Source organism: Aulonocara stuartgranti (genome assembly GCF_965226115.1).
Source record: "Aulonocara stuartgranti genome assembly, chromosome: 12".
NCBI lineage: Eukaryota > Metazoa > Chordata > Actinopteri > Cichliformes > Cichlidae > Aulonocara > Aulonocara stuartgranti.
The window spans coordinates 5,765,019-5,778,168 of NC_138948.1; the positions used below are offsets into that span (position 1 = coordinate 5,765,019).

The 13,150-nt window shown below is 39.9% G+C and overlaps 1 protein-coding gene across 2 annotated transcripts; it reads left to right on the forward strand.

Moving 5' to 3' along the window:
• The first annotated feature begins 47 nt into the window (after positions 1-47).
• slc2a8 (solute carrier family 2 member 8) lies at positions 48-12,397 on the forward strand. Of its 2 annotated transcripts, none has more exons than XM_082554719.1 (11): positions 48-456; positions 639-774; positions 2,396-2,558; positions 3,947-4,153; positions 4,763-4,862; positions 7,282-7,493; positions 7,618-7,767; positions 8,112-8,220; positions 8,307-8,429; positions 9,391-9,536; positions 11,143-12,397. In XM_082554719.1, the coding sequence occupies exons 2-11, from the start codon at positions 686-688 to the stop codon at positions 11,287-11,289; spliced, it is 1,446 nt and encodes a 481-aa protein (XP_082410845.1). In that variant the 5' UTR covers positions 48-456; positions 639-685; the 3' UTR covers positions 11,290-12,397. The 2 variants fall into 2 exon arrangements, with proteins under 2 accessions (XP_082410845.1, XP_082410846.1); XM_082554720.1 differs by having other exon boundaries at positions 48-436.
• The last annotated feature ends 753 nt before the right edge of the window (positions 12,398-13,150 follow it).

Here is a 13,150-nt window from a genome sequence, read left to right on the forward strand (position 1 = left end):
TAAGCGAGAGATCGCTTCCTTCCTGTTTTTTCGCCATGTTAAAATGCAAAATAAATAACATTAACGTCTTTTAATAAGCTGTAGCTATAAAGTAAAATTAAAACACATGCAAAAATTAATGAACTGTGTAACGCTACGTATCTGCTAACTTAAAGGAATGAGCTTTAACTAATTCTGAAGGAATGACCGCGATTAACCAGAATATCTGCCCGTCTTCGTAAAACGTTAAAAATTAAAGTGAGTTTAATTTTTAGAGTAAAGGTGTCTGTTACTCTATCTTTGCTTTAATAAAGATAGGAGACTGCAGTCTGTTTTGGGCGATAGACCTCATACTAGGAGTTTTACTGTGAAACTACTTACACGCAGGGAAACAGGAAATAAGAGGAACACAGGACGATCAGCTGACTTCAATGTTGACAAAGCAAGTTAACCGCCGGTGAGAAGCAAATGTTCTCGGTAATGGTCACATTGTTTTTTCCAGCTGAATTGTCCGATATTTTCTTCACGGATATCTCAGATGGTCTAACTTCTTCTTTTTTCTGATTCCGTCCTGGTGGTTTTTCGCTTTCTTCGACTGCTTTTCTAGCTTTTGTTCGGGGATTTTTAAATTACTTTCTGACATGTGATCATTGTCAAAGGTGAACAGAGGTAAAAACCAGGAAAGATTGCTACTACTGCTGTCGGTATGGACATCCAAGATGAGAGGAGAAGGCTGCTGGATGCCGAGGGTGGAGATCCAACAGGACTCATGTCTGAACAAGATGCTTATCTGAGGTCAGTGTAGCTCTACCACAGCAGATCATTTCAGAGGGTTTACGTATCATCTAAATATACAGAGTTATCTAGACCATGCAGATTATGTCTCCGACTTGTAGTTTTTACTCTCCCCTTGCTGTTTTAGGGAAACCAGTTTAATTACGGATATTATTGCTTTGTTTAGTTTTAACGGTGTAGCATAATTTATTGGTGTGTGTGTGTGTGTGTGTGTGTGTGTGTGTGTGTGTGTGTGTGTGTGTGTGTGTACTAAATTTAAAGATTATGGCATACTGAACAAGCAGTTGATCTTTGCTTAGCTTCTTTTTGCTTGCTTATTTGGAACCTGAAAGGGCCACAGAGGAGAATCTGGAGTTTGCTTGATAACAACTGTTTTATGTTGACCTAGACCAAAGTCAATGGCTACTAGAAGAATTACACAGATGAGTGACAAATTAAAGGAAAACACTGAGCCCTTCACCTCTGCATTGGGGGGATGTGGTATGCTGTCATGGATGGGTTTTTCAATACAATACAATATTCTTCTGAGTGATCGCCTTTATCCTACAGTGACACATTTCTGTCCTGCACGGAGAAGTTTGATGAGGATGAAAATGATGTAAACCATGTTGCTATGAACAAATATAGGGATTTTAGACTCGCATACATCATCAGCAGAGAGAGTGACTGAATATCTTTTGGAAAAACGTCACTACAATGAAGTAAAGCGAGTACATCAGCATTCTGAGAACTAGATTTTAGCATGTGATTTGATGCAGAGTTTCCTGCTTCAGAAAGCTTATACTGATCTACACTGCAGTAACAGTTGTAGGAGGGCCCCTTCCTGTCCCAACAGTACTGCCCACCATGGCTCAAAGAAAGGTCCATGAAGACATGGATGAGCAAGTTTGGTGTGGAAGAACTTGACTGGCCTGACCTCAACACCTTTAGTTTGAATTATAGTGATGATTGCAAAACCAGCTTTCGTTTCCAACAGTCCAAGGGTGACTTGAACATATGGTCATGTGGTACACCACATACTGGTGTTGTAGCTGTAAAGTGGGGGCAAAAAAGCTTTTATTTTTATATTCTTAAGTTTTAATAACATTAATGTAATTACATTTTTTATATATTAATGTAAATCTGCAAAATAATGTTACAAACCCTGAAACAATTATCATTTAGTACACCAATGCTCCCTTTAAACTCACTGGAGCTTACAGACAATCTCATGTCCTATTAAAGCTGCTTTATTCTTCCTGCATTCAGTCTAAAGCTGCAAAGTACTGTGCAGCACCGTGATCCTAGCTCTGCTTTTTCATTCTTAGTCCGAGTTAATCACAGTCATATCTGCTAGTTTTTGTAATACTTGCTCTATTCTGTACTGGATTCCTATTGTTGCTGGTGCTCTCCCAGTTTAAATACAAATCAGTATTCTCTTGATTACAGTGTTCCTGACTGAACAGCCGTTAGAAATGATGCATGTCACCCATGCCATGATATTATAGGCTTAAAAGAAGAAGCAGAAATTATTCTCTCTTTTGTCCCTGAAGCATATTAATGAGGCTGAGCTTCTTTCTATCATATGTGAGACCTGACCTTTACCTCCTACACTCATCTGTGTTCCTCTTTCTCTCCACAGCAAAGTGAAGAATCGAAAGTTGTACCTTGCGACACTTGCCTCTGTTCTGGGTCCCATGAGCTTCGGGTTCGTGCTGGGATACAGCTCTCCCGCCATCCCCGAACTCACCAAGATTGAGGACTCTCGGCTGAGACTGGACGATAACCAGGCTTCCTGGTTTGGGGTATGATGACAGCCAGGCAATTTTAACAGCAGATTTGTGTGACATCTCATTTCATCCAACACATCCTGTAAAAAAGACACACAAGAAAGAGCCGGATGAAATTAAAATGTGTTCACTGTATGTTTAAAATTAATCATTTTAGCACATTTTAAGAGCTTCAATAATCATGGTCATAACAGTTTATGACATAAAACGGTGGAAGAGTCACTGAAGGAACAACTTAATATACTGATCAGCCACAACACTGAAGCCATGTGCCTAGTGGTTTGTAGGTTCCCTTCTTGGTAACCCAGTGGTAACATTTTGGCCGCCTCCATGTTTGTGTTTTGTTTTGTTTTTTTGGGGGGGGGGTTTGAGCCAGAAGTGACCACACTTGGACGAGAGGCTGCATTGTTTAGTCTAATTGTTTAAAATAATAGAAGCTGGCATCCATAACAGTCACAACTCTAACGCTAAGCCTTAGGACAATCACACCGTTGAGTAGCTATAAAAGAAGTCACCTCCTGTATAGTAGCTGATAAATGGGGAAACTAGCCATAGAGACCCCAAAAGGTTGATTCTTTTCATCTGGACGTAGCAATTTCAATGGGAGAATCTTTTCATCACTCCTTCAGTCTCAGCTGACTGCAGGTTTCCCCAACCTGCAGTCAGCTTTGTGTGTATACGTGTTAAAGGTAACATCTTCATGAATGGCAGTACCTAAGGTTTGCCTCCAGTATACTGTAATCTTCTTCTTCTTTTCACTGCTTCCTTTATGGGTTGCCACAGTAGTTCATCTGCCTCCATCTCACCCTATCACATCCTCTTCTGTCACATCAACCGTCTGCATGTTCTCCTTTACTATGTTCATGAATCTTCCTTATTTTTCTCCTGCCTGGGAGCCTAATCCTCAACATCATTTGCTCAGTTTATCTACTATCCCTCCTCTGCAAATGCCCAAATTATCGTAGCGTTGCCTCTTGAACTTTGTCTCCAAAACACTTAACCTGAGGTTTCCCACTGATGCACTCATTTCAAGTCCCGTCCACTGTAATGAGAGGATCTGTGTAATTTTTGCCCTTTTAATGTTGGGTATAAAGAGTATATGCACCCTTTAAAGCCAAGCTGTCTGTTTTAAAATACGTTGAAAGTATTTCACTTAAACATATGGTCATGTGTTACATGGCATACTGGTGTAAAGTTGGTCTATATACTGCAAGCGCCGGAGCTTTGGCCTTTTTCAAAATAGGCACTAATGCAAAATAGAAAATATAGTCCAGATGTTAACTCAACAGAAATAGTTAAACCCTGTTTAATTATTCTTTTAAAATAATAAAATTGATCAAATGCAACATAAAGTTCAAATAATTCATTAACGTTTATTGCTGACGATCTGTTCTGTGTTTCAGTCCATAGTGACGGTGGGAGCAGCGTTGGGCGGGCTGATTGGTGGCTGGATGGTGGAGAAGATTGGCAGGAAGGTCAGTCTGATGTTATGCGCGCTGCCATTTGTCTCCGGCTTCACCATCATCATCGCGGCGCAGAACGTGTGGATGTTTTACGTTGGCAGAATTCTGACAGGCCTCGCCAGCGGCATCACCTCGCTGGTTGTCCCGGTATGTCATTTAAAAGCAGATTAAAGGCCTCTTTAATATTTGACCCGGCATCTGTTGATGTGAAGATTAGACAGTTTGATTCCAGAAGAAAAAAATCCATCTCCAAAAAACTTGGTTGTTAGACAGTAAATTGAAATGTCAGGCAGAAAAAACAAGGTATGCTTTCATTTTGTGGGATTAAGAAGTAGCTGCACAGTATCACTTGAACACTGATTAAAAATTAGAGAGTATAATCTGACACATGGCCTTAAATGGTGTGAAAGCCAGACACCGAATGACCTGATGGGCGGCACCTACACTCAGTGAGATAAATAAGGATTGTTTTGAACAGTGAATCATGCAAAGCCATTGTAGAATAAAAATATGGAGCTAGAAATGAACAGAATAAGACCACCTTTGCTTCAATAACATAAATGATTGTTAGTGTGGATCAGTCCATTCAAACGCCAAACATTTGTTGGCTTTGGCTTCTCAAATGTGAATCATAAATGTGCTCTTAACTTTATATAAACAAAATTATATGTGTTTGCTTTATAAACCATTAAGAGAACAGTTCTGTATACTAAAGGTTTGAATTTTTGATGTTCTCCCTTGTCTCCCCTCAAACAGGTGTATATTTCTGAGATGGCACATGAAAAGGTCCGTGGGACTTTAGGCTCCTGTGTGCAGCTCATGGTGGTGATAGGCATCATGGGAGCTTATCTTGGAGGTATGAAACTGATGTTTAAAGTTTTTATGGCATCTTTAAAACTCCCTTTGCAAAGTCTACATGGCTACAAGAACTGCAGTGTCAGATACAAGAAAAAGTGTCAGATAACAACAACGTTTTACAACCTACAAATCATTGAAAGATGATGTAACAAATGTGGCATTCCCATGATCATCGTCATATATGATCCGATTCCTCTGCTGCCTCTTAGACAACAGCCTCACTGCTTGACCTGTGTGAAAATGGCTGCTTCTGGCTAATCTTGTTAGCTGTGTGCTGTGCATGATTTCCTAATAAAAGCTGGTATGTTTTGAGAGGTGGATTTGTCTCGTGGTGCTCTGGAGGTTAGTTGCTGTGCAAACACATCAACTGTGTCACACTGCAGTCAAACAGCTGTTTGGTTGTGGGTAGATATGGTTTTTGAATTGTATCAAAGGTCTATCAGAGTTTGCAGTGATAACTTGCGGAATAACATCATGAGGTTAAAAATAGAATAATTTATTTATGAATCAGTTGATCAGTAAACTGGTTTAGAACCTGTTTCTCTGTGTGAGCCTTGTGACTGAATTTTGACGTGACCATAATCCCTCTGTGTGCCCCCCAAAGCTAAAATTACTCAAATAAATAAAAAAAACCTGAAACTCAGTTTTCTGCGTATCAATTTAGAGTGTGCACTTGAGTTTTATAACTAATCAAAAAAAGACAAGCCCAAACCTCTTTTTATTCAACGCTCTGAACAAATGGTTCCTGTGCAAAAGGTGCTCTGTTCTCATTCTTGGCAGACTGGCTTAATCGAGAACTGTATTCACTAAAGTACTGAAAACATCGAAAGAGAGGCACACACACTCACACGCACACACTTGTTTTCAAGTGTGAAGACATTGAGACATGTCATTGACATAATGCTTTTCCTAGCTGCTTACCATAACCCTAACCATGAAAAATGAATACCTAACCCTAACCCTCAGTCTAAACCTAACCACAACCTAACTGTAACCCTGACCCTAAAACCACATTATGAGCCTCAAAAATGCCTTCAGACTGGTGGGGACGGTCATTTTGTCCCCATAAGTGACTGTTGGTCCCCACAGGTATAGTAGCATCCCAATTTTCTGTCCTTACAAAGACGTCTAAACGTGTGTATACACACACACACAGTATTATGTTAACTGTGTATCATAGACAATCTGGTAACTTGGGTAACATTTGACAAATAGAACTTATGAATAAAGTTTGAGAAACAGGAAAATGCTAAGGAATAAGGCAATTGTATAAGAATGCAGGAAAAACCTGAAGTAAAAAGCACGTGTTGGAACTGCGACATTTTACATTGGTCTATAGCAGGGGTGGGCAACTCCAGGCCTCGAGGGCCAGTGTCCTGCAGGTTTTAGATATCGCCCTGGGTCAACACACACACATCAAATGATTAGTTCATTACCAGGCCTCTGGAGAATTATAAGACATGTTGAGGAGGTAATTTAGCCATTTGAATCAGCTGTGTTGGATCAAGGACACATCTAAAACCTGCAGGACACCGGCCCTCGAGGCCTGGAGTTGCCCACCTCTGGTCTAGTCTCCAGGTTTGAAAAATAAAGCTAAACCTTTAATGCTTTTAATGGCCAGCAGGGGCTCACTACTCAGTTGCAAAGATAGCTTATTGCTCATTTGATTTATAACCTCAGTAAACAGGTTCCTAATTAGTTTATTGTATCAGTCACTAGCCTCCTCAAGTCTTCCTCAATATAACATGATGTTCATTGAATAAATTATTGTCTCATTAGCATACAGAAGGATCATAAGAGTACACATTAGGACAGGCTCACCTTAATATTGACACGTTGCTGCCCAGTGAGCATGCATTGCCTTTCTCACTTAAATCCGCCCCTCACTTGTAATGTTTGGTGTTAAACACTTAGATATGGGGGCAGTATAAATGCTAACCTTGAGGCTTCAGTAAAAACTAAAAGTGTCAGTTCAAATGGTTCTCACTGTTAAGACAAAGTTGTTTCAAAACAGCTGCATGGTTTGATGCGATGGATCACATCATGGAATTTGTTAAAAGGCCATATGAATCAAATTGTCTTTCATATGTACAAGAAATGTTGCTTATTTCTATTGAGGCTTTTTTTTTGTTTTGTTTTGTTTTGTTTTTTGGTAAAGGGGGAAATGTCTCTGTTAGACATTTTTTAACTCATTCAGTGATTTACTGATTACCTGTTTGGCCAAAATTAACAACCTTCTCTGAGCACATATAACACTTTAGATGCCGATTTTGAAATATAATAAATATCCTTGTTCCTGTTATTGTAAAATTAAAATGAATGGCTTCTAAAACTTCTTTTCCACATCTCTTTAAACAAAAGATGAGGAATAGCTGTAGAAATGGCTCATCCTGAGTGTGTGTGAACCTGTCCTGCAGGTCTCTTTATGGACTGGCGTTGGTTGGCGATCTGCTGCTCTATCCCACCGACGCTGCTGATGGTCTTTATGTCCTTCATGCCTGAAACGCCCCGCTTCCTGCTGTCACAGGGCAAGCGAAGGGAGGCTGTGGAGTCACTGCGCTTCTTACGTGGACCAGACGCTCCTGTCGAATGGGAGTGCGCCCGCATTGAGGAAGCATGTGATGAGCAGGTGATATAAGACAAGAATTTCTGGCCACAGTGCCTTTGCCCTCCTCAATTGTAATTCAACCACTGTGGGAAAATGTTGGCAGTTTGGCTTGATGATTGACAACGTTATTCTGTTTTCCTCCTAGGGCTCTAAATTCCAGCTGTCTGACCTGAAGGATCCTGGTGTCTACAAGCCTCTGGTGATTGGCATCATGCTGATGATCTTCCAGCAGATGAGCGGGATCAACGCCATCATGTTCTATGCTGAGAATATATTTGAACAGGCACATTTTAAGGTAGCTCATTCACAGGCGCTACTGCTCTTTCTATCACTCACTAAACAAAGCAGATGAAGGAGCAGAAGAGCAAGACTTCACAGGACAGTGCTGGCACCTTTTTATCAAAAATGGATTTGTCGCGTTGCACTTTTCCCAAAAAGGCTTTTTTGGGAAATAGGAGTAGGGCTAAAAACAAAAGTCACAAGTTAGTGTAACAAAATGCGAAACATTTCAGTGAACACACTAATAGAAAGCTCTCCCCTTGGAGGTGAAAATTGAATTCAACAGCAAAATTATCAATTTACAAGTTTTCAGTGAAAACATAAATTCATTATAGACCTGTCTTTCTCGTTATTCTGCAGCAAAGTGACCTGGCGTCAGTGATCGTGGGTCTCATTCAGGTCGTCTTTACTGGAGTAGCAGCGCTTATCATGGACAAAGCTGGAAGGAAAGTCCTTCTCATTATCTCAGGTAGCCAGAATCTTTAAATGTAATTATTAACCATAATTCCTGAGATCTCTCTGTGACACCTCCTTGATTGTAATTTCATAACACAGGTGTTGCCATGGCCATCAGCACCACAGCATTTGGAGTTTACTTCTACCTGATGTCCTTACTTCCAGAACCCCATGGTGACCTGGCCTGGATGGCTCTGGCCAGCATAGCGGTGTTCATCACAGGTCAGTTTTCCAGCATATAAAAATGGGTCAATCAGCTCCACTTCAAGATGCAAAAATGATTTAGTCCTCACACCTTTTCCTTACCTTATACTTAATACAAATAACTTTGGATATTTAATGGCTTTGGCTATTCCATCACAAATTCAAAGATAAATTTGTCAGTCATCTGCAAAACATTTAATTAGGGCTGTGCGATATGACCAAAATCTCATATCCTATATCCTAATATATCCTATATTTATCGTCCCAAACGACGATATTTATCACAAAAGTTTTACATTTTCTGTAAATTCTGTGAATCTCGGGCAACTTGCGTGAAGTGTTTTCAGCTGGGAGTGCTGTACCTGGAGTCGAGTGTTAAATAAGTTGAAACGGCCGCAATTTTCACAATTTTGTGAGTATTTATTACACGGCATGCTGAGGGTAAAAGCCTGTCCTAAGGTTTATGTTTTTAAGCACCCATGGGCTCTTTTTAGTTTCTCATCCGTAAACACTCCACATACAATTTCACCTGATTCAGTTTATTTTGAAAAATCTCAACAGGATCTTCAGCTTTTTTTTGTGAAAGGTTTACGTGGAAAATAAACAAGCGGAAGGCGGAGCCACACGATGGTTTTACCGTCGTTGTTGCTAACGACAACGCAAACAAACAGTCGCTTGTCCGTCAGTAGTGTGGTTATTTTATATATAAGAGAAAGAGAGAACTTTAAGAAATCCTGGAGTGACCATCAAAACGATGAAAAACTATTTCCGTAAACAGTTTATTTTGCGACACCACGAAACAAGCGATAGCGTAAAATGAAACATTAGACGTTATATCGTTATATCGAACAGCCCTACATTTAATACTCCAAAACCCAAACAAATTAGTGCTGCTGATGGGGATTTTTTTTTGTTAAACTTGTGGGTGTATTCCCCCAACAGACCATGCCACTTTAATAACTGTTGCTGTCCTGTTCAGGTTTTGCTCTCGGCTGGGGTCCGATCCCGTGGCTCGTCATGTCAGAGATCTTCCCAGTGAAAGTGAGGGGGGTTGCCAGCGCTGTCTGCGTCCTCACCAACTGGAGCATAGCATTCGTCGTCACCAAAAATTTCCAGGATATGATGGTGAGTGTTGAACAGAATACCAAATCTGTTAAAGATCCATAAAACCACATTTCAACCAGGATTGTAAACAGAAGTGAAATTTAATTAAACAGAAGTGAAATTTTATCTTACATCTGGGATCCTTTTTTTAGTGAACACATGAGCATACAGCATGTTTACTTAAGATGCCATAAAAAGACTTCACTGCAAATTTTGCACTTTGCAGCACCATCCGAGGGACAAAGTAGAGCCCTTTGCTGGGCTGGTTCTGGCACATAGGCCGCATGTTTACCACAAATGGTTCAATGGATGTGGAATAAGATCCTGTTGGAACAGTTAGCATAACGTAACTCACCAGAAAGTCAAAATGATGTCACACAGTAATCATTATTGTTTGTTATTATGGTTGTGATGAGATAGCAGAACACATTGGAAACACATCATCACTGACTTATGGCAAAATGTTGATGACTCGCCCCCATCAAACATAGTTTATTCCCAGAAAGCTTCCCTGCCAACACCAGACGAGCTGCAGAGAAGTGCATTCCTACTTAACGAGCATATTAAGGGAAGCATTTAGTCCAGTATACACATAGTTGTTGTAACGGCCCTAATTTGCCATCAGTCATAACAGACTTAACTGGCCATTTATGCTCACCATTGTTGCTCTCACAAATGCTGCATGACTCCTGACTTAGTCAGGCTGGAAAAATGAGTGTTTGAAAAGCTTAATGTCTATTGCTGTTTCAGTGATGGGTCAGTACAGGCACATTGAGATAACCAGGGTACAAAGGCGAAAAGCTGTAACAGCTGGAGCAAAAAAAGATGAGATTTTGTGGAGAAAACTTTCAAACCACCATAATTATTTTGTTTCCTCTTTGGACTTGTTCTAGTATAATTTTTTTTCCGCTGAGTTGCAAAACATGTTGTTTACGAGAAGACTTCACCACGTCCAGTGTGCCACAAGCACCCTTATGAATAGTTATGGGTCTGATGTCACATTTAGACTGAGCAGTGACCAACATGCCAACCATAACAGCAGCTTAAGTAGTCAGTAGTCACTCCATAGCCTGCTTAGGTTCGCTGTATTGTCTCAAAGCGCTGTCACTTTTAGATTGGATATTCTCAGCTCAAAGGATAATGGGTTTCATTTTTTTGTACAGGATTATAGTTTTGTTTGTTTTTTTTAACCATCTGTATTTGTGAATTTAAAAAACAAAGTTTACTCTACACCAACATCTAGATTACTGTACAGCGATATCTTTGTATAACTTCCTCCTGGAGGTCAAAAAACTGCATGTTACATTAATTGGTCATTCTAAATTGGCTTTGGATGTTGGATTGTGTAGCTGTCTGTCTCATTGCTGAAGGCCACCTCTGCTACCTGGAGAAGCCTCTCCAACATACTGAGGATGGAAAAATAACAGTTAAATCCATATGAGTGACAATTTGTGAAGCTGTGAAAACATATTTTGATGCAGGGATGAAAATTTGAATTGAATTTGCGCTGCAGTCGGGATATTTTGAGTGTTTTTGACATAGTTCTCTGTGGCCTTTCCCCCCTCTCTCTCTCTCTCGCTCGCTCTCTCTTGCTCCCCCCCCCCCCCGATACCTATTTGCCTTGCAGAATCTTCTAACCAGTGCAGGAACTTTCTGGCTATTTGCTTCTATGTGCATCCTGAATGTCATCTTCACCATGGTCTTCGTCCCAGAAACCAAGGGCAAGACACTGGAGCAAATCGAAGCAACTTTCAGAGGGATGTCAGGTCCCTGAAGATGCCACATGTAAAGACTAAAAGACAAAACTGCTCATTTCTGAACTCACTGCTCTACCTGGGGCACTGTGTGGGTATTCTTTGTTGTTGTTATTATTAACACTTTATCACCTTTGGATATTACAGAAACTGCTGAAAGAAGTAATCCTTCGTGAAGGTTATGATTTTCAGTATTTGTGTACGAGGCATTGATTTGTCTGTTGTTCATGATGCCATTGAACTGTAATGCATCAGTAAGGTTCTGCCAAATTTGAGCTGTTTTCATGTGAAATCTGTCCAGAATCCTTTAATGTAAGATAATCTAATAAGGCAATTAAGTGCAGTCCTTTCAGTTTTGTGATACTGACAGTCTACAGAGGGGACCAGATTCAGGCTAAAGGGGGGCTGACTCTATACTGCCCCCAGGTGTACTCTTTCTTGCAGTTCTGATCAGTAAAGACAATTTTGGCAAGTTTTCCTCAGGACAGCAGTTTAGCATGAAGTTGGAAAACACTGAGGGTTGTAGTAATGGACTCCAGTGTTGCCTTCCCTATAAAATGAAATGCCAAAAATACATATAAGCTACTGTTTTTCCCTCTGTTTGTTTAAACAGAGCTTCTAAATTGAGCAGGCAGACACGTGCAGTGACTTCTTCCGGGTCATTTACATTTTTTTTCCGTTGCTGGATAAGAATATTTCCTATTGTTCTGACTCTTTTTAAGGACTCTAGCAAAAGACAGAACAAAAGTGTAACATTTTGGTAGAAGTGAGTAAGCTGTTTACACTAATTTACACCATCAGGGAAGATTTATGTGATGGCATTGTTCTTTTGGGGGGTTTTTTTAGCTGTGAACTGTAAAAATGTGTTTTTTCTTTAAAGTTTTATAATCATTTTTCTTTTGGGATACACTTGAAAAATGTTTTAAACACACATTATATGACTTATACACCCTTGAGGTTATGATAATAGTCACGTAAGTCACATTGTGAAGTAGTGAGTTATGTTAATTAAATATCACCTTTTCTTAAACATATTGTTTTTGTTGATCACTCTACTGGAAAAGAATAATAATCATGTTGTTGTTGTTTTTTTTATTTAGTTTGTGATCAATAAAGATGTTTCTATTGTGTCTGTGTATTCTTTACAAATTCATTGTGAATTTCACCTGAACAGAATAAAGTCATGGTTATTTCCCTAGTTTCTCCTCTATGACTCTGGTATGACACAGAATTATTACCTACACTCGTAACATTTTTTGATGAAACATCTAAGTTCCAGGTGATAAATGTTTCAATCTTATCATAAAGACCCCTTAAGATGTTTTTGACTGCCACTTAACGGTAACATTAACAAGTAGGAAATTTAAGTCACTTTAAGTGTTGTTGTTGGTGCCAGGTCTTAAAGATGCCACTGATTGCATGTAGCTGGATCCTGGCAGAAATTAGGTTCTGAGGTAGCCCAACCTTCCTCGGGATGTATACACATTGTTGAGCCTTGCCAGTGACAGTAAAGATGTGAGTGGTCCAGGTCAGGTACTCTGAGAGGTGGACAGAGACAAATTTAATCTCCACATCCTGACCACTGATTTATATTTGGGGGGTGGGTCTGTTCTCTTGGACCTTCAGGAATCCACTACTATGTTATTTGTCAATTGGCGCTCTCTCATCATTGTTGGTAATCAGCCCCATGCCTGTTGTGTATCTGGTGAATTTGAGCCACATACACCTGGGGTTGTTGTTCAAATCACCTTCTATCATCAGCCTTAATACAATGGTTGAGACTAGTAACTCAAATAACCACTCATTATGACCAAGGTAAGCAGAAGAGGATCTCTGAATGTACAGATGACCATACCCGGTGTCATTCCTGTCAGGTAAAAA

Bases quoted from the DNA above. Each gene is read 5' to 3' on its own strand.
- slc2a8 (XM_082554719.1), top strand. From the start codon at position 686: ATGGACATCCAAGATGAGAGGAGAAGGCTGCTGGATGCCGAGGGTGGA. The intron at 4,863-7,281 runs GTATGAAACTGA...CCTGTCCTGCAG, and splicing joins CATGGGAGCTTATCTTGGAG to GTCTCTTTATGGACTGGCGT. The intron at 7,494-7,617 runs GTGATATAAGAC...TTTTCCTCCTAG, and splicing joins AGGAAGCATGTGATGAGCAG to GGCTCTAAATTCCAGCTGTC.